The sequence below is a fragment of the Fukomys damarensis genome, unplaced genomic scaffold (genome assembly GCF_012274545.1).
Source record: "Fukomys damarensis isolate Sample0158 unplaced genomic scaffold, DMR_v1.0_HiC HiC_scaffold_1, whole genome shotgun sequence".
In the NCBI taxonomy this organism is placed as follows: Eukaryota; Metazoa; Chordata; class Mammalia; order Rodentia; family Bathyergidae; genus Fukomys; species Fukomys damarensis.
Window position 1 is genome coordinate 70,826,783 of NW_022900913.1, and position 21,927 is coordinate 70,848,709.

The 21,927-nt window shown below is 36.8% G+C and overlaps 1 protein-coding gene and 1 non-coding gene across 2 annotated transcripts; both read left to right on the forward strand.

The window, feature by feature from the left end:
* Positions 1–15: 15 nt before the first annotated feature.
* Positions 16–21,657, forward strand: Timm23b (translocase of inner mitochondrial membrane 23 homolog B). Its single transcript, XM_010622495.2, has 7 exons — positions 16–276; positions 2,050–2,108; positions 6,531–6,624; positions 6,827–6,911; positions 9,612–9,670; positions 11,256–11,366; positions 20,795–21,657. The coding sequence occupies exons 1-7, from the start codon at positions 171–173 to the stop codon at positions 20,908–20,910; spliced, it is 630 nt and encodes a 209-aa protein (XP_010620797.1). The 5' UTR covers positions 16–170; the 3' UTR covers positions 20,911–21,657.
* On the forward strand, positions 8,911–9,110 carry LOC117285527. The gene has a single exon (XR_004516589.1). It is a non-coding gene; the product is annotated as a small nucleolar RNA SNORA74 (small nucleolar RNA).
* Positions 21,658–21,927: the final 270 nt, after the last annotated feature.

Below are 21,927 nucleotides of genomic sequence, written 5' to 3' on the forward strand. Positions count from 1 at the left end.
TTGTCGTAAGGCGGAAGTGCAGCACTTTACGCCCACCGGCGTCCGGAAGGTCAGCGTGTGAAGGAGGCAGTGGTAACGAGGTCTTCCCGCTGCTGCTGTGAAGCAACGGCTGAGGTCTCAACCTGGCCTGAGGCGGCGGGGAGAAGCGGGCATTGGTTTGCTGTGACACCATGGAGGGAGGCGGTGGCAGTGGCAACAAAACTACGGGGGGCTTGGCCGGCTTTTTTGGAGCCAGTGGAGCTGGTTACTCACACGCAGATTTGGCCGGCGTCCCGCGTAAGTATCGGGTCTCGCGTTCGAGCTCCCCTTACGGCTTCCTGTGACTGCACCAGACGTGCGGCGTCCGGTTCTTTTTCTTGCTGGTGTTCACAGGCGTCAGCGCTAAAGGTGGGGTTCATATGTCTGCACGACTGCTTTTTCAAGGTTAAACGAGCTTGGGAGGAGCAGTACAGATCCCTAGGAAGCTCTCTGTGATTGATTTGACCTGGAAAGATGATGCATATTTTCTTCGTTTGTATCCACGCCTCCTTTCTTCGCTTTCATCACGGTCAATTCTGTGTTGAGCAATGTGCTTGTCCCTGGATTAAGACAAACCCGGTTCTGGAAGTAAACACACTCCAGATAGCAAGCACAAAGGTGCAAGAAGAGGAGGACCTTTTAGAATGGGTCAAATTTGACATTTGAGCCGTGACCAGCACATTGTACAAATGTTTGAGAGGCTAATGTCCAAGAAATTGGCTAGTTCAAATGCCCCGGAACAAAATAAATTTAGCATATACTATGAGGAACAGCTGTTAGGTCAGTGTATCTTTAGAGTTGCAAGGGAGTTGTAGTGGTAGAAGATAATGAAAACAGAAGCTGGAAATGGCACCTAATCACAGCTTTTGCAGGGAAGGATAAAGAGTTTGGGTTTGATTACTAGTGTAGAGGGAAGCCATTAGGGCTTATTTCCATTTAAGGTGATTCTAGTTGCTAGAAAGGATATATTGAAGAGGCAAAAGGATGTAAGTTAGATAGAAAGATATATGAGATTTGACGCTTGGACTAGGATGCTGACAATAGAGTTGATAGATAAGGATCAGAGTAGATATTAAAAAATAGGACTAACAAGACTTTCATTTGGTAAAATAGTCATGGTCAGTGCAGATTTATAAGCAATAGCTGAGACACATAAGATCAAAGAGTAAACTTAAAATTTTGGAAAATTTTTTTTCCTTAGTAGTTTTTTCCCTATCTTCAAAGTTAGTGAATTTCAAGTCTGGTCCTCTGAAAGTCTGCATTTTTTTTTTTTTTTTTTTTTGGCCCTGACCTCCATCCATATAGTAAAAGCAGCAATTCTACCCTGTCAGCATTAAGATCTGAAGGAACTGTGCTAGAATGTTTGTCCACAATTAGAAACCAGCTGGGGATTTAGCTCAGCGGTTTAGTGCCCTGCTTCGCAAGCACAAGGACCTGAGTTCGATCCCCCGTACCATTAAAAAAAAAAAAGAATTATTTGCTGGGTGTGGTGGCTCATGCCTGTAATCCCAGTACTCAGGAGGCTGAGGCAGGAGGATCGCTATGAGTTCGAGACCAGCCTGGACTACACAGTGAGTTCCAGGTCAGTCTCAACTACATAGTGAGACCCTGTCTTAAAAAAACAAAACAAACAAACACAATTAAAAACCAAACTCAAGCTCTCCTTTTCCTGGGATTGATTGATTCATCTTTTGCTGAATAATCTTGGTTAGATAGTCTTTTAGTAAAGTGAAAGAAGCTAACTTTATAAATGGTCTGACCCTGTTTCCTGATAGTTTGATAATTTGATCTGCTTCTGCTAGTACTTTATTGGCATAAGCACCTAGGCCACTAGTGCAAGACTGATTTGAAGCTGAGGGACCCCAGGAGGAAGGAGCCCCTAAACTGACTGGAAAGATAAAATGGGGAAAAAAACTCACATTCAGTGATCTGTAAGTCAATTGCAAAGCCTGTGTAACAGTCTAATTACCTTCATATGAAATAACTTAAAAAGAATTTTGTTGCAATATGACATTTTGTTTTTTTCTCTAGTAACTGGTATGAACCCCCTGTCTCCTTACCTAAATGTGGATCCACGATATCTCGTGCAGGTAAGATTAAGATTTTACTAGTCGGTGCTTTAACTTACCGGAAAAAGAAGAAAAGTTCAGCTACTTAATGTTGACTTGAATTGCTGGAAGCACTAAGTCTCCATCCCCCACCCCAAGCTCGACCTGCTTACAACTGTTTAACTCACTTCAAAGGTCTTCTTTTAAAACCAGCAAGGAATTAATGAAAAGTACCCCAGTGAAAATAAGGTTGTTTTTAAAGCTTTGTTTACTAGACTAGTACTGTACTAAATGTCAAAGTTTCAAAGGTTACTGGTTGAATATCTCAGGAAAGCAAGGTTGACTTCTGAAAATCAAAGTACTATGGTATATCAATATGTAACAAAGCAGTGAAAGAAAGAATGGAGCACACAAAACAGTTACCTCAGTAGGTACAGGAAAGCTTTTGATTAAAATCTAACACCCTTCTAGAAAACACTCTAGGGGAATAGAAGGGAACTTCTTCAGCCTAATAAATGGTAGCTATAGAACATTCAGCGCTCATAGATAGTAGTGAAAAAGAATACTTTGCCTTTAAGATAGTAATCACACTCTCTTAAATTCTATTTTAACACTGTCTAGCAGGACTGTTAGGCACAAGAGAACTAAATGGCATCTAGATTGAAAAGGAAAATAGTCTGCAAATGAAAACAGTCTGGTTGTATCTCTGGAAAATCAAAGAAAAGCACAAGGTGACTGTTAGAATAAATGAATTCAACACATAAAATTGTTAGAACTAATAAATGATTTCAGCAAAGTTACAGAATGCAAGACCAGTATAGTAGCAATGAAAACTCAAAAAAAAAAATTATAAACAATTGTTACCAGAAGAATCAAGAGGAATACAATTAATTGAGGTACAAAATTTAACACTCTTGCAAACTATAAAACATTGAAACAAAGAGTAAATAAATGAAAAGATATTTCATAATTGTGGGAAATTTAATGTTAATTATGACATTAGTTCTGTAATTGACTTACTAGTAGTGTATCAGAATCTATGCTGGAGTTTTGTTTTTTTTTTTGGTAGAAATCGACAATCTGATCCTAAAATTCAGATGAAAATTTAAGGAATCTAGAATAACAATTTTGAAAAGGAACAAATTGGAGGAGTCCTCCATTTTAAAACTTACTACAAAGCTATAGTAATTAAGGCATTGTGATAATAGCATAAAGATTTAATCTATAGATCAGTTGAATAAAATTAAAGTGGAAAAAATCCTCACATTGTTTACAGTCAGTTTGTTTTTAGCAAAGCTACCAAGACAAGTAAGGGAAATATAGTGTTTTCAAAAATGATGCTGGGGAGGTTGGGGATTTAGCTCAGTAGTGCTGCTGTCTACCTCACAAGTGCAAGGGCCTAAGTTCGATCTTTGGTACCAAAAAAAAAAAAAAAGAAATGATGTTGCGGGGCAGGGTTTTAGTTCAGTGTTGCTGCATCTGCCTCACAACTGCAAAGTCCTGAGTTCCATCCCTGGTACCAAAAAAAAAAGATAGCTTAAATCTTAATGTAAAAAACTGAAGTTAGATCCCCAACTTCACACCATATGCAAACGTTAACTTAGATTAGATCATAGACTTCAAGGGCTAAAGCTGTAAAACTCAAAAAAATCATCGACATAAATAGTTGTGATTATGTGAGTGAGGCAAATTTCTTAGATGTGCCAATGTAAAGCAAAAGTAATAAAAGGAAAAGTTGATAAATCAAACTTAAACATTTAATTTTGGAGTGCTAAAGGCAACATCATCAATACACACATTCGGAAAAATATTTGTATATCACTTACCTGATAAAGGACTTTATCTAGAATATTTTGCTATTAAGAATTCTTGGAGGTTGTGGTGGCACATGCCTATAATTCTAGCACTTGGAGGCTTAGCTTAGGCAATAGGATCTCCAGGAAGTTGAGGCCAGCTGAAGTACATAGCGATACTGTCTCAAAAAAAAAGTGTTTTTTAATAAAAAGATAAAACAATTACTGCAACAGAGCTGAAAAGATATTTCCCCTTGAAGATACACAAATACCGCATGATCATATGAAAATTGTTCATTGTCATTAATTAGAAAAGTTGAAATCAATTGCAGTGAAATACCACTTCACACCTACCAGGATGACTTAATCACAAAAACACAATATATACTGCTAAGGATGTGGAGAAATTAAGCCTTTGTGCATTGCTGGTGTGAAGGTAAAATGATACAGCTGCTTTTGGAACAGTCTGGCTGTTTCTCAAAATGTTAAAAATAGGATTGTGTTAAGACCTGGCAGTGCTACTCTTAGATACCAAGGAGAATGAAAATGTGTTCACATAATTTGTAAGTGATTGTTCACAGTGGAATTATAATAGGTCAAAGCAGAAACAAACCAAATGACTATCAATTGATAAATGAAAAGATAAAATGTGGCATATTCATATAATGTAATATTTGTCAGTAAAAAGAATGAATTAATGATACATGCTACACATGGATAAGCTTGAAAATTTGCTAAATCTGAGAAGCCAGTTGTAAAGATTATATAATGTGTGCTTTTACTGATGTACTTTGTCCAACATAAGCAAATAGATACAGAAACTAGATTAGCAGCTGCTGAGGATTAGGAATAAATGGAGAATAACTGCTAACACGTGCAAAGTTCTTTTCAGGGCAGTAGGGATGCCCTTAAAATCAATTGTGCAAGTATGAATATATTTAATAATGTCAATCATAGTCATCTAAAAAATTTCTCTTGTCCATTTCTGGATTGAAGGATAATTCAGTCAAACACAGTGATACCTCAGTTATCTCCATGCTTCTGGTCACAAACTGAACTGGATGAAAACTGAATCCCCATATGGTTAACACTGAATGTAACCCTTTGATTCAGTTCTTGTCCCACTTGGTCTTTGAGTAAAATGATGGAATGAAACATGTTTGTGAACTGAGGTATCACTGTAATATACCTAAAATCCTCAAACAAGACACATAATTTAGAACTAAGGTATTAATTTAAAAAGTCAGCCCTCAAAAACTTGCAAAATTATACATAGCATATCATGGCATGGGACCTCTTCAATTTGTATGATAAGAGTGAGTATCTTTGTTCATTTGTGCACTTTTTGATGAGGTTGTGTGCACAGACAAATAACCCAGTGCAGGCTGGACACGGTGGCACATGACTGTAATCCTAACACCTCGTTGCTTAGGCAGGAGGATCACGATTTCTAAGACAGCCTGGGCTACATAATAAGGTCTTATCACAGATACAAAATAAAAATTTAGAGCAGTGCTACTTTTCCTAATCAGGAATGTATTTACCAAAGTTTTGTATTTAGCACAGGAATGTGGGAGAAGTATGTTTTATTTTAAGAGTAGGAAGAATTTATTGACAGGAAGATAGCTTCTGACTAAGAGAGACAGAAAGGTGAGTTGCCCCGGGAGAAGTATTTCTTGTTATCTTTTCTGTGCTGAATGTGGCACTGTATGTTTGGTATGGTATCCGTTGAAGATTATTTTACAAAAATGAAGTAAAAATGTTCTCCATAAAAGTGTATTGACTTTTAAAAATTATTATTTACTATTAAGAGTGGAAGCATTTTTTAACCTGGAATTTCGGGTTCCCTTTTTTCCATTGATTCAAGCTACATGTTTTGTAAGTATTTACTAAAGAGAGGATCTAAAGTTTTCTAAGGTTATCAAAAGAATATACCTAAAAGAAAATTTGGGATATGATTGAGATTCAGAGTTTAGTCCTCTATTTGTAAAAATAGGGAGAGACTTCTTAGTAAAAAGACAGCATTCCTTTAGGCATCAAAAAAAAAAAAAAAGTATATCTCAGTCAACTGAAAGTTACTAAGGTGGGGTATCTGGGGTATAGCCCAGAGCTAGAGAGTTTGCCTAGCGTGTGCCAGGCCTTAGATTCCATGCCCAGCACTGCCAAAAAGTAAATAGAATATTTAAGGGGATAATTTGCCTTTGTCTGACTGTCAGTCTGTTGTTTTTCAGTAGTTTTTGCCCAATTTTAATGATCATTTGGTCTCATACAGTAAGGGTGCTTAGTGAATACCTGCTACTGAATAGGTAGCAGGTATTCCAGATAGGTCATGTATCAGCTGTTATCAATTTTCTGTTTACCTTTCTTACCTTTCTTTAGAGCTGTCCTTTTTAAACTCCTTTGCATCACTGCTTTAGATTCATTAAGGCAGCTAACATACAACATATCTCATTTCAGTGGTGTGAATGAGAATCTCCTTGTTGAACTAAAGGTGTTACGCATTTCATTTCACATTTAGCTATTGCAGGTCCTTTTAGTTTTGAGTAAAATAGTTGAGTTTGCTTTAATTTGAGGTTTGGTTTTCTTGAAAAACTGCTTTGAAATTTAAAAAGTACTTTGTAATAATATGCCGTGAAGCATGCTCACCTTGGCTTTCATTATGATCCATTAGGATACTGATGAGTTTATTTTACCAACTGGAGCTAATAAAACCCGGGGCAGGTTTGAACTGGCCTTCTTTACCATTGGAGGATGTTGTATGACTGGTGAGTGTGAAATTTTTTTAAGTGTCTTTAGTCCAAGTAGTTAATGGTACCTAAAATCAAAAGCAATAAGAATATTGGTTTTAGGGTTTATTTTAGATCAATATTTTCAATTATTTTCTTTTTTTGATAATGAAAATGAGTCAGAAATACAGTTTTTTAAAACAAAGCTTTAATATTTGGATGAATTGTTGTTGTTCCCCAGGGGCTGCCTTTGGGGCAGTGAACGGTCTTCGGCTAGGATTGAAGGAAACCCAGACTATGGCCTGGTCCAAACCAAGAAATGTACAGTAAGTGTTGGGTAATCCTCTTACATATAATGCTTGAATGTTAACCCTGCTTTGTTAGTTTGATAGATATAACCCGAGGTTACAAATGTTCAGAGACTTGATACTTGATATACTTTCTTTTTTTTCCCCTCTTTCTTTTTTTGGTCTTACCTCCAATAGAAGGAACGAAGAAATCAGATTGCTGACTTTTAGTTTTTAAAAGGACTGAACGTTTGAGTTTCTTGGTCACCTGGTGCTACTCCATCCTAACTTCTTAGTAACATGTGTTCTATTTTTCAGCCTGTATGATAAGCTTTTTAATTTGGCAAATTAAACTTAGGAGTCAATTCTAGAAAGATAAGGCTGTCTTTCCTCATGACCTTGAAGTCTACAGAGAAAGGAAAAGGCAATTAAGTGGGTCAGAAAATGTGTATATCTTCACTCTACCTAAGAAACAAACATGACTAGTCCCTGTTGATATTACTTTAGTGATATGTTGCTCAGATTTGCTATTTTTTAAAAAGAAAATATAAATGCTTTTTTTTTTTTCAATTTTAATTTAATACTTTTCGGTAGGAGGAGTTGTACAGTGTGCGTTCCTTTTTGATTCATGGTTTTGTTCTAGGGCTCTTTGAACGTGATCATCTGCGAATATTGTTCAGCCAGCAGATGGCAGCAGATGTGCTAAGGTTAGAGCTTATGACACTTGAAGGCCTGTCAAATTTTCCTGTTACTGTGTGGATCACTACTTGAATTACCTGCCCAGATCCTTCAATATTTTTGTATAATTCTCAACATTTTCCTCTTTGCTCCAGTGATTTTTATTTTTTTGTATTATAATTTCGATTCTGTGGAAAAGTAGACATAGTATAATGAGCCATCTGTAACATAAGTCTTCTTTAACAACCATCAGCCATGTTCCATTTCCTTCTGTGTTACTTTGAAACATGCCCCCAACATTATATTGGATATAAATTTGGAAGTGTTCTAGAAAGGATAACTTGCTTCATTTCTTACAACGTAATAGGTAATCATTCTCATCTTTCTATTTAGGCAGGCAGCATTTAGTAATAGAAAGATGATAGGCTTTATAGCCAGGCACATATATGTGGCTTCAGAACCCCAGTTTCTTGACTTACTGTTTTATAATTTTGAGTAAATTCTCACTGTTTTCTGCCCTTCGGGTTGTTGAGAGATGATAAAAATGAAAAGTAGGTAAGAGCTCTGTTCACCTGAATAGATTTCAAGGTCCTCATTGTCAGTTACAAAAGGTCCTTTGTAGATAACAAAAATATTTGCAGTTCTAGACAGGGGATGATTTAGCAGTGCTTAGTCAGAACCAGATGCTTTCATCACATATCATTTGTGTTGTCAGATTGCCTCCCAAATAATTTTACTATCTTTCAGTCCTACCAGTGATACAGTGCTGGAAATGAATAGTTTTAATGTTTGTTACAGATGAAAGAATGTATTAAACTTCAGATTGATTACTAAATATGTAACAATTAGGAACAAAATCCTTTTCAAAAATTACTAATTTTTGAAACATCATTTTATAAGTACAGTGGACTCTTGACTTATGAACTTGATTTGTTCCCAAGGGCTGGTTGTAACTCAGGTTGGTCAGTGAAGGCTCAGGCTACTCTGCATAGCCTTCAAAGTCTTTCTCCTAAGTACAGGCAGATCTCAGTGTCCTTAGAGAGACATTGGCCCAGGATTTCTCAATTAACCCCACACAGCAAGGGTGTTGTAATTTTCCTTCCAGAACTCTTTAAGGGTTACATATGTACCTGAGACATTTGGAAGCACAAGTGGCTGGCATTTGGGTCGTAACTTAAGACTTTGGTCATAAGTTAAAACTAAAATTCTGGTCATAATCCAAGTTATTCAAATGTCAGGCCAATCATAACTCTCATGACTCGAGGGTCCACTGTAATACCAATTTTTGTTATTGTAGAGGTTAATTGAATCTTGCAATAACTAAATGAGTTCTTCAGCTCTTTGTTATACTTCCACTGTTTCCAGCAGTAGTCAGCCGTCCAGACAGATATATAGCTGTGACGGTGTTACACTGCTGGGAGAGCATTGTCTTGTCTTCCCCTGTTACCCTTTGTTGCTGTTCTGGTGGCAAGGGGCACTGGTGCAAGTCTGACTGTGCTTCCTTGAGAGTGTGCTGAGCATTCACTTTGGCTGCTTGGTTTTAGTCTGGGAGCAGACAGTGTTTCTGTCTCTTCAGTTCTGCTTTATTTTCTGTACTTTGATATTCTTTACTTTGATTCTATTTACTATTCTGAGTGTGTGCTCTTCTTCCCAAAAGAAATCAAGCCAATTTGTCATACTCAAAATGACATCTTTTACATTATCAGTTTCTGTAATCATTTTCTTTATAAAAGATTATTATTCAAAAGTTGTATGTTTAGCATGTATTTAGTACTTTTTATGTTTAAAAAATTTAATAAGGAATTTTTCTCAATTGTTGCCTAAAATGCTGAATATTTTAACCTAACCCTTATCTATATAGAGTAAAAGCTATCTTTTGAAATCTGAGGAGATAGTAAAATGTATCCTAAAATTAAGAAAACGTCAGGGTATATCCTTAGGCATTTTAAGTAGCTATTACTTTTTTTTTTTCTTAAGATTACTAGAGAGATAATGACTATTTTATTTCATTTTTGAGATAATGATTCTAAATGCAGATTCTTTCCTTTTCTTCCTTGGTAGGATTTTGAATATGGTGACTAGGCAAGGGGCACTCTGGGCCAATACTCTGGGTTCTCTAGGTAAGTAGAAATTTCATTTACTAATAAATGAAAAAAAGAACATGCAAGTATTGTGGATAATTTGGTCAACCAAAATTCTGGTTCTAGGATATGAAATAATTATATTTACATCTGCTCTTGTGAATAGTGTAGCTACCACAAACTGCCTTTTGTTCAAGCAGGACATCAAATAAAATCATGTTTAACTAAATTGAAATTCAGGTAATTTTGGCACAGGCCAAAGGGTTATCTGTGTTAAGAAAGATTCAAGGTCCTATAGTGAGATGTGACAGATTACTCCTGTCCTTTTGCCTTGTTTTCCTAATAGTCTACTCAGCAGTTTGTTCACCTGAGTAGATTTCTAGGACTTCATTGTCAGTTGCACTGGGTCCTTTGTAGATAACAAAAATATTTGCAGTTCTAGGCAAAGGGTGATTTAGCTTAGTCAGAACCAAATGCTTTCATTATATATCATTTGTGAATGATAGGCTTTTCATTATTGATGACAAATATATGCTCAGACATCCAGGATTTTACTAATTTATTAACTTAGCTGAATTTCTAATTATCTTTTTACTTGTGTCAGAATAAGAGAAAATATATACAGCTCATTGAAAAGATAGAAAAAGCCTCTGTTGTGACATAGTAAGATCCTAGCCTTGTCCTGGGTTTTGAAGGAGTGCATTTGCGCACTATGCAGTCAGATTTGCATTTTGGATTCTGCTAAGTAGCTGCTTTCACGTACTGCCTGCCTGAGACTTTCTTGGTTTCAGCACTGCAAGTCCTTCATTGCAAGAAACTCCTCATTCCTGGGCTCATCAGATAGCTGGTCATCCGCTGGTGACCCTGTGTGTTCTCATTGTCCTGTGATCAGCCACAGTATTCTCATATTCACTTTTGGTTAAATAAGTTGACCACAAAGATGTTGCTATATAGATATGTATAGCCCAGCAGAGGACTTCTAAGACTGAGCTTGGTATTACATTGTTGGAGGGTCAAATGCAGCTACAATTTTGAGAAAGGGTAAGAAAAAGTTTGAATGCATTTGTGCCTGATAAGAATCAGGGTCATTGGAAGGGTTGTTTGGGGGAAGATCTTGTGAAATCAAATGGTGCTAGAGTTACAGGTTTTGCATGTATGAAAAATCAAACCTCACATTCTTTTTAATTACTTTTTTTTATAATAGAAGTATGTGGGTGTTTAGTCCAAAGTAAAGTTATTATGGGTAATGTATAAGTGAAAATTTAAAATATCATTCTTGGGGCCATCCAGTAACATTTTCTAGAAATAGCTACTTTTGTTGTTTCTTCTTAATCTGCAGATGTTTCCTTCTGTAGGCAGTTGGAGTCGTGCACAAGTGCCTGTTTCATATGTTAGTAGATGTAGTTCTACTGTATACTGTTCCATTATGTGGAAAGTCCCCTTCTTTATTCAGATTGTGCAAATGCTCTTGATGAGCATTTTATTCATTACCAGGGTTTTACTGTTTGAAACAGTGTTCCAGTGATTGTTCTATATTTATTTTTGAATAAGTCTGTCTAAAAATAATAGCCACACTGACTTTTAGTCATCCTTATATTACTAATCACTTCTATTTTCCCTTTAGCTTTGCTATATAGTGCATTTGGTGTTATCATTGAGAAAACACGAGGTGCAGAAGATGACCTGAACACAGTGGCAGCCGGAACCATGACAGGCATGTTGTATAAATGTACAGGTGGGTGCTGCTGAACAGAGAACTAATTCTTAATAGACTTGAAGCATGCTTGTTATCCACAGTTCTCAGTGAAAACTGTTATGTTTTGCTTTTTTTTTCTAGTACAATCTGGTGCTCACACCATGTGGTTATTTTGGTTTGTTTTTGTTTTATAATTGTGGTAAAAATAACACTGTCTTAAACATAGTCTAGTTCAATAGTGTTAAGTTACTCATAGGATTATGCAACCAACTCCAGAACTTTTCATCTTGCAAAAAACTTATACTCTGTACTCATAGGACAAAAATTCCCATTTTTCTCTCCTCCTAGTTTCTGGTGGTCTTATACTGTCTTTGAATATGATTACTATAGGTACTTTGTACAAGTAGGCTCTTAGATTATTTGTCCTTTTGTGACTGGTATATTTCACTTAGCATAGTATCCTCAAGGTTCATCCATATTGTATCATGTGTCAGTTTTCTTCCTTTTTAAAGCTGAGTAATACTCCATTGTATATATTTACATATCTGTCCTGTGTCAAAGGTTGCTTGGGTTGCTTCCATTTACTGAATATTGTGAATAATGCTGCTGTGAATAGGCACCTGCAAATACCTCCTTATGAGTTCTTTCAGCTATATATCTGGAATTGGATTCTTGGAATAGCTAGTTCATGATTGTTTTTTTTTTTTTGACGTTGAAACAAGGTAAGATTCATTGGGAATATATCTCAGTGGTAGACTTGTCTGCCTAGTATGTATAAGGCCTTGGATTTAATCTCTAGCACTACAAAGAAAACAGTACATTAAACTGTTACAAGATACAAGTCCAGAGCTCCAGCTCTATTAAGAGCATGTTATTCCTGTGAGAATCTTACTCCATTGGGAGATCAGCATGATATTGCATTAAGCGTGAGATAGTGCTTTTCTGTGTATACATTTTCATTAATTTAGAAACAAATATGTGGATAATACCTGGTTTTATTTATTTTTACTGTGTGTGTGTGTGTGTGTGTGTGTGTGTGCACAAGTGAGCACAGGTGCATGTGATGGTGTGAATTGGTCACTTTCCTGGTGCACAGCACTTTACACCTGCAACTTAAGGGAGGAGAATTATATTTTGGCTCATGGTTTCAGAGCATTCAGTTGGTGGTCAGCTGGTCCAAAGGAGGAACATGGTGGAAATGGACCAGAGCTGCTCACTGGGTGGCACTCAGGAAGCAGAGCACAAGGAAGAGCGAGCTAGGGAGATACACCCTACAAATGCATGTTCCAGTGATCTGCTTCACCAACTGGGTCCTTCCTTCTAACAGCACATTCAGCTATGAACTCAGCAGTGCATTAATCCATTGATGACTATAGTGCCTCATGATCTGCTCACCTTCCAAAAGCCCCACTGTAATACGCAAGATGTTTGGGGGACATTTTAGATCTAAACTATGATACTGGAAATAAACCTAGGACCTTATGCAGGGAAAGCATATGCTTAACCACTGCTATATCCCCAGCCCAGTGCCAAATTTAATTGTTTTTATTATATTGATAAATCTTTGAATTTCATAATTTTATTTTTATCAAAATAAACAATTTTAAAAGTTTAAGTTAATCTTAAATCTAAAAGTCTCATTGATGTACAGTAGTCTTATGCATTCATCATCCTCACCTTAGCTAATTAATTTGCTGCTTCCAAAAGTAACTGCTTTTCTTCTTTCCTCTTTACCTTCATGTGTCTAAATAACATGATTATCTGGCTATTTCTTGTTTTTTTAATCTCAGGTATTGACTTCCTACTAGAAAAACTATGTTAGGGCCTGTAAGAATTGTACAAAATGTACTTGTTGGAGAAAGGAAGTCTTGCTTTTTTTGCGGGGGTACCAGGGATCGAACTCAGGACTTTGCACCTTCAATGCAGGTGACAGCACCACTAAGCTAAATCCCCAGCCCAAGTCTTGCTTTTTATAGAACGTCTCATTTACGCGAGGGATTACAGGTCACCTTTGTTTTATGGACAGGCTGAAACTCAAGCAAGTTACTTTGGCTTTCTAGCCAGCTCTTTAGAGGCCTTGTGCTAATGAACCCCCAAGCCTGACTCTGAAGACTTATTACCACATCAGATTGCCTTGCCTGCAAGATAGAGAAATCAGGGGATATTTTTAAAAAAGGAAAGGAGTAATAACAGTTGAGTGTGACCTGGAGTATGGACTGAATTTCAAGTGTATCTGGTCCCATGATAAGCATAAGGGAGGTGGAGGAGAAAAGTCTGGGAGGAGAGTATAGATCTAGAGCATAGCAGGCATGAGAAGTTTAAGCTTAGACCAGAGGTCCTCAGACAGGTCATAGATGATGTTAGTCACCTGATCAGATGATTACATATTGTATGTGTGGACTACAATGCCACACGATTCTCTATAAATATGTGTAATTATTGTATCAATTAAAAAGTATATTAATAAAAGTCCTTAGATAAGCAAGCTTGGACACACCCAGTTATGCAAGACTCCAAAGCTCTCTGTTTTGGACCGGGAGTCCTGGAGTCATTCTTGTGGGAGATTAAAGTAGAAATACTGGGTAGATAAGATAGATTGGAGGTCAAAGCAAATCAAAATGGTCAAGGCAAAATACTACAGAAGTTTAAGGTTTGTGAAATGGCCTCAAGGCAAGTGACAGGTGGTAAATGTCACATCTTATGAAATGGGATGGTGAGGGAAATGTGGGCAGGGAAGATGACTGGATTGCTAGAAGGTTGTTTTCTTGCTTTGCTAATTTCTTTGTCTTGTAATACTGTGGAAGTAGCCCTGTGACTAAGCAGCACACCATTGTCCCTCCCAGTCTCTTCCTGGAAGCACTGAACTTACTGAAATATCTGTTGTCTTTGACTCCCTGTAGTACTGTCCTTTCAAAATTCTTTTTTGCCAACAGTTCCTGGCCATTTGAGTAATTGTTTTCTGTGAGTGGTGATAGGATTCCTAGATCCCTCTGAGGACCTTAGCAAAGTTTTCAAGCATTTGTAAACCTAAAGTTAATATGTGCCGCAGGCTCTGTTCAGGAGGAGTGGAAGTTACAATAGACACTTTCAGACATATGAGTAATGGAGATGCCAGTATTGTGTTTAGAAAGTAGGATGTATCCAAATGTTCAGTTTACCTATTTTCTTTACAGTAGCCAGTGAGACAGTCTTCTGTATGATTTGCTCTTTTGGCTCCAGGTTTGACTCCTTTTACTCCCACTTTGGCCCTCTTTTCTTCCTGCTTCCTTTTCTTGGAACTGTCTTTCCAGACATGCATCTCACATGCTCTTCCATCTGTCTGTGTTCCTTCAGATATGGTCTTCTCGAGCCATCTTTCAAACACCACGTACATATACATAGTTTTGTGCTGTGGGATAAGTTGCTGAGAGCCATGCTATGTAAGCAACAGAGCAACATTTTAAAAATGCTAAAAACTAATGCCAAAATGCCTTCCAAGTACTTGCTTACTTTTGCTAGCATGAAATGTCACTTGGTGAAAAATAATTATTAAAAGTCTCGCTTTGATTTTGTCTGGTTGTTCATGGGACTGAGTATTTTCCTTTGTTAGTGGTTATTTGTCTTTTCACTTGAAATTGTCATTACTTTTATTGTTTTTAATTGAATTGGTGCTTTTAACTGATTTGTTAAAATATATCACGTATTGTGGCAGTTATCTTTCGACCTTTTATATATGACACGTGGAATTTTACTTAATGGAAAAAAATAATGGCAGTAATAAAGAAATTATCCAGAGCTTCTTTGGCAGGTGATGTTTTAGTACATTCAGTTAAGACACTGATAAATAGAATGTTTTGACAATAACTGATGGTAGTTGCTTAATTTAAAACTTGGAATTTTGTGTATACATTTACTTTTACTTTGCTTTTATAAACTGACTTATGGAAGATGTAGGATTAACTTGTCAAGGTGTTGGCAAGAAGGAGGGATCACTAATAACTTTTGCCTTTGAGAACTTGTTTCCTGAAAATGTGTGAATAAGCTGCTTTTAGCTAATTGATTATAGCTATTCTTGTTCAGGTAGAACATAGTCATCATTAAGTGGATATCATATGCCCCAGGGAATCCCATAATGACATTTTACACGTTTTGAAAAAAACATTTGCATAGTTCATTAAAGAAATATGAGCCTTTCAATCTGAGTTCCTTTCTTTTTTTCTTTTTTCCTCTTTGGATTTCTATTTTTGAAGAGTACCCTGGGGGTTGGAAATATTTTAGGTCAGCAGGAATGAGGCATTGCCCTAGGGTTAATGGTTCTTTCCTTAATGGTTTATGCTTGCCCTAGTCTTAAAGAGAGTACCTAAGCTCTTTTCCAACTCCTTGAATCTGAAAGTTGAAGTTACATTTTTATTCCTGCCACAAAATTTTATGGTCTGTCTTCTTGGATTTATTTAAAACCAGAAATTAATACAAAGACACTGATTTGCCTTTGTTAAAATGATTTCAGTGTGTTGAGCTAAACCATTACACCAGAACTATGTACAGAGGTTGGGATTCTGGGTCAGCAATTATCTACTTCCTCTGATTATTCACTTCCACAATTGCAGTGGAAATTGAAATCTACTTTTCACTTGACATGAAATTAGTTTTTCTTTTGTGTTTTTCTCTTTTGAGCCAAGAATTTTCTTCTCTATAGTTAAAATCAGAAGGGTCTCATACTGTGTTACCTCATTACTTCAGGGAAATCCTAACACAGAAATTTAGGCTCCTGTTTTTACTTTTCACTTGACATGAAATTAGTTTTTCTTTTGTGTTTTTCTCTTTTGAGCCAAGAATTTTCTTCTCTATAGTTAAAATCAGAAGGGTCTCATACTGTGTTACCTCATTACTTCAGGGAAATCCTAACACAGAAATTTAGGCTCCTGTTTGTGTGTGTGTGTGTGTGTGTGTGTGTGTGTGTGTGTGTGTGTGTTACTGGGGATCAAATTCAGGACCTTATGCTTGCAAGGCAGGTGTGGTGCCACTGAGCTAGCCCTTCCCATGTCTTTTGATAACATCAAATATTCCGCTGTTTCTATCTTATCAGTAACTCTTGATATCTCTTAAATTAGAAGCTAATTTAGTGCATTTTCCCATTCAGGATTGCCTGTAACAGGCAACACCACAGCAGCCTACCTTCTGAAGGAAAATGAGTGGCGTGGGGCCAACTTTTCATTGGCTAGAAGCACCCAGTGCCACTATGCATAATAGGCTTAATTTTTCCCTTTATTTAAAACATGAAATTCCATATTTTGTGTGAAATCCCAGATTTTTAAAATACTAGTGTAATTTTTAATATAGTTTGGTCCAAGCTCTTGTTGGCTGATTGACACACTTGAGCTAAGTTTTAAATTTATCTCACCCTAAATCCTTCATTGTGAACATATTTTTGGGGTTTTTTTTTGGTACTGGGGATTGAACTCAGGCCCTTGAGCTTGTGAGACAGGTGGCAGAACCACTGAGCCAAATCCCCAGCCCTAGGTTTTTTTAAACAAGAATTTTCTATGCTAAGGTAAAACTTTTTGGGTATAAAAGGTACCCACACTCTGTTTATGTGAGTTCCATGTACCTGCATGTTTTATAAGAAGTATTGTTAGAGCTCTTGAAGATGAAGTACCATATGTAGTCCATTTTATACAGCAAGCCTCTTATTCTCAAATATCTTAGGAAAACTTGGATTTTATGATTCTTTTGAGTTTTCTTGCCTTCTTTGTATTGGATTAATTACTAAAAACAGGGTAACTCAGTTAATGTATCATAAAGCAACTCAACCAATGGGACCTTTCAGAGGCATGAGTAGAACATAGGAAGTTAATTATGCTATTTTTAAAAAAATGTGATGAAAATTTTAAGATGATGTCATTTTTTGAGTATGTCATCTTTTGAAAAATCATGTGAATATTGTGCTTATTCATCAAACTTGCATGTGATCACTTTACTGGTTGATGCATTTAAAATGAAACAAAGTTTGGTAAGTGCTTATTGGTGAAAATTTAATTGTGCTGGGTGTGGTGATGCATGCCTATAATCTCATCTACTTGGGAGGTGGAGGCAGTAATATTACAAGTTCAAAGCCAGCCTGGGCTGTCTCAGAAAATTATTTTTTAAAGTATAATCATAACTCAGTAAATGTCAATTCCATTTCTTAGAACTGAATGTGATATTTGATCTTTATCCAGACTGTGTTTTTTTCCTCCCTTTGGTATCAGAGATTGAACTTGGGACTTTGCGCTTTGGAGGCAGGTGGCGGCATCACTGAGCTAAATCCTTGGCCCTGATTTAATTACTCTTTATATGTGAATGATGTTCATTCATGTTTATAACAATATTATTCACAATGGCCAAAAGGTAGAAATAATTCAGGTATCCATTTATGGATGGATATACAAAATGTGTACCCATATACAATGGAATATTATTTCAGCCTTAAAAAGGAAGGAAATTTTGATATATCATGGATGAACCTTAAGGATATTATGCTAAATATAATAAGCCAGTCACAAAAAGTGCAAATATTCTTAATGCCACTGAACTGTACACTTGAAAATAGTTATGATCATAAACTTTGTTCTGTGTATTGTATTACACTTTTTTGGGGTATATTTTTTGGTTGTGGGAATTGAACCTAGGACCTCACATGCTAAGCACACGTTCTACACTTGACAGGGTTTGGTAGCCCTCTCAATATGTATGTTAAGCCTGTTCCTCTAAAGCAGGGCCAGCAGTTGGCTGTTCACTATCTGAAAGCCAAGAATTCTGTTTTATCATTTTCAAATGGTCACATATTCAGTGGTGTATAATTATCTACATAATACATTTGAGCCTCATAGACTAGTAATATTTACTACCTGGTCTTTGTAAGAAAGATTTGCTAATCTCTGTTGTAAACTGTCATTTTTATATTTAGCTCTGTATCCCCAAAACAAGGCACTTAAGTATTCTGGGGATCTTTCCACATGTTTAGAAAATGTAATACTTGCCCCTGTCTCTCTGGAAGACTTGAGTAAGGGTGCAAAAAAGGTAGGAGGTAACACAGAAACACAAGCCTTGTTTGTTTTGCTTTGTAGAGATTGACCATTGGTCTAATTTGCTTACTCTGTCTTCAAAGCAAGTATAGTTGCTGATCAACTTCCTGTGCTTAGTTGACCGGAAGTTATTTTTTTATTAGAGAAAGACTAAAGCAGAGGCCCTTAAACTTGTTACCGGTTGACCACTTGGGAAGCCTCGGAATTAAGGGAAAGAGTAAAATTAAGGTATAATAAAAGGCTGCCCTTGAGTTAGGATTAACTATGTGGTGAGTAAATCAGACACTGAAGATGTTTGGTGTCTTCCTGTTAGAGAACTTTTCTTATCTTTAAAGAACTAATGCCTGTCATTGATCTGAACTAAGTTTTTGTTTCATTTTGGTTAAAATATAGAAAGCTTTGAGAGGCATAAATTCTTCCTAAGGAATATTTAATATCCCCTGGTGTTCCAAAGATCGTAAAGCCTTACACATCTCATTGTAATTACGGGATTCCTAATGTCTCTGCTGGAGGATTTCCATGGAAACTTGACAGCTGAAAACTTGTATGGAAATTCTTCCACATGTGGCAGAAACTGTGTTCTTAGGACACTCAAAGCAAAGGAAGCTCAGCTGGAAGAAGTAGTTTGTGGTAGACTTTATATGGATCTGTCATGGACTAAAACTTCTGAGGGTCAGTGTGCTTTCATTTATCTTCCCTGTCACTTTTCTACTAACAAGTAGTGGCTGGGGGCACAAGGTCCATTGCTGTTTCATGTTGATTTAGAATGGAGTTTAGAACATCACATTTTGGCTGCCTGCTTGAGATACCTCTCATTATACTATAAAATTTTAAGTCCGGTAAATGAGACATGATGCTGTTGTCGATACATTTGGTGTTTATTCTTCTGAGCCTCAGTTTATTTTCAATTTTTAGGAGTCTGGTCTAATTATTGTTCACTTTTGGGCCTGCAGCTTTTTCTTGACATGCTAAAGACATGACAAATGATCATTATTAAATTGAACACACTTTTAAGTTAGCAGATTAGGTGTATGTTATTTTCTAATTTTTAATGTTTCAACCACACTGAATACATTAGAAATTAAACTGCCATGCCTACTTCTAAATGCAAAAAGATGATAGATGATGTGGACTTTAAGAAGGTAACTTCCATTTACTTTGATTTGTGAGGCTTTTAAAAGTTTTTGCTCTCCATCCCACACCCTTCACACCTATTTATGGATGGTACCTGCAACTTGTTTGGGTATGTTTAGGACAGATAATTGTGACATTTCATAGTAGAAGCTAAGCAGGACAGCTATCAGAAGTCTTCAGAGTGGAGAGATTCCTGCAAGGAGTGGCCTTTAATTTATCAGCAGAAGACATCTGGTAGACTGAGAAATGGCTTAGTTCAATGCAGCAGTGTTGCTGTATTTTGCAGATTTGACTGACATGGCAGTAAGGAACTCCACCACGATGAAGATGAATCCATCCTACCTTTGTCTTCCTAAAACATGACCTGGATAAAACACTAGCTACAGTGTGGGCCCCTTGAAGTCTGTGATCCTTCCTTGTTTGGGGAGCTTCAAGATGTATCACATTCTTTGAAATATCTTTGGGAACCCTCTCCTGTGGCATTTTTTAGTTAGGCTTCTTTTTACCACATAATAGTTATGACTGACATAACCATAGGCAGATTTTGAGCAGTATCTGTGTCACTTCCTCATACTAGAGTTGGGGATTATTTTCTAGTGACCAAGACATTATTTCTGCATTTTGAATGAAATCTTTTTCCACATGAAAAATTGTACTGTTATTGAGCAGAATTACATAATTCTTGAATTTTTTTCCAGCTAGTCTGATAATGTGAAGTGGCCCATTGCTTGTTAGTCCTTGGAGAATGTCCTAATAGCCATAATTCAGAGCTTGACTAGTCATCTTATTACAACTGCTTCTTGAGTCCTCAGAGTTAATATTTAGAGGACCCTGCCTGTCCAGAGTCCAAAGGCTGTTTTTCCACATAGGGTTTCACCTTGTTTATATTACAGCCTAAGTTCACGGCTAGTGAAGTATAAACCTTATCATGTGACTGACTGGTTGAAAGCTCAATAATAATAAGTGTGAGACTTATCCATAACTGCCATAGTTACAAGTTGGATTGAGAAAAATCAAGACATCTTTACTTCTGATTATTTTGGTACAAACTGAAAACTGGAGAAATTGTGTATATGAAGTTATCAGAACATGTATTAGAAAGTCTGGGGAATTTATCTCAGACTTAAGTCTTCATTTGTTGTGTTGCTTTAAAAAGTTACATGCATTTGGGATGGAATATTCTTTTAAAATGTCTCCATGTCTCTTTCGCTGTACCATACTCTTTATGTAGCCCTTCAGTACTAGGATGTATGCAATTCAAAGTTGTTCTCCCTTTTCCTTCTCTCCTAGGTGGGCTTCGAGGAGTTGCCCGAGGGGGTTTGGCAGGCCTAACACTTACCAGCCTGTATGCACTATATAACAACTGGGAGCACATGAAAGGGTCCTTGCTCCACCAGTCACTTTGAAGATTCTGCCAACTCATGGAGGACATTTGTAGTATCCAGTTAATAAGTCAGTCTGGATTTACTTTCTCCTGCCTACAGTTAGCTTGGAAAATTGAAGATTCTGATTTACTGTGATGAAGATGATCATGGATAACCAGGACCAGCAGCCCTTCTTGCTCTCAGTGAGCTGAAGCCAAAACCTTGGTGGCTGAGTAATGTGGTTCTATTCTCCTTTGGAGATGACCTTGCACCTATTTGTTCTTTCCCCTATCCTGAACAGGAAAGTCACTCAACTCCCAGAATTCAGGTCATGCTTCAGTCCTTTATCACACAATTTGTTCATTAATGGATCTGAAACTGTAATACTCTAATATCCTGTACTCTAAAGGGTGAAAATAGAACCAAAGTCATACAACTCCAATGTAAACTGTCTAAATTTGAAAACATCTGGGTATAAAATAAAAGTTATTCTTGGCATTGTTTGTATTAAAATGAAGGGCTACTGGTAGTAGTAACTTCTTGGATGAGATTTTTTTCCCTATGGAACTGGCAAAGACCTCAGGGATTTTCCTCATTAGTGTAGTGTGTTAGAACAGTCCGTCCAGCACCTTACTCCATTCTGAATGCTGTTAACTTGCTCCTTGGAACTGATTATGTTTAGACATTTCCCAGGAAGCTAAAGGAAATGAGGGTAGAATGTTTACTTTCTGAATCAGTTTTATTCCTAAGATGAAATTAAACAAATGTAATAGCACTGCAGGGTACTTATATACTTAATCACCACAGTCTATGTGATTGGGAAAGTAAACAGGCTTTTTTGGATGTGTGTAATAATGGGAAACCTGTGGCAAAGCACTGAGCCCCAGCTGCTGGCAGACCAGTATAAAAGGAGCAGATGTAGACTTTTCAGGCAAAGGCTGAAAATGGAAGCAATAATACATCTATTTTTGGCTAATTTAAGACTTATGAATTACAATGAATATGCCATTTATGTTTAAATTGTTTGGCTTGTATTCCTAACCAAGTGTACCGCATAAA

Excerpts from the sequence above, each read along its gene's own strand:
- Timm23b (XM_010622495.2), top strand. The coding sequence starts at position 171 with ATGGAGGGAGGCGGTGGCAGTGGCAACAAAACTACGGGGGGCTTGGCC. Across the intron at positions 6,625-6,826 it reads TGGAGGATGTTGTATGACTG|GGGCTGCCTTTGGGGCAGTG; the intron begins GTGAGTGTGAAA and ends GTTGTTCCCCAG. Across the intron at positions 6,912-9,611 it reads TCCAAACCAAGAAATGTACA|GATTTTGAATATGGTGACTA; the intron begins GTAAGTGTTGGG and ends CTTCCTTGGTAG.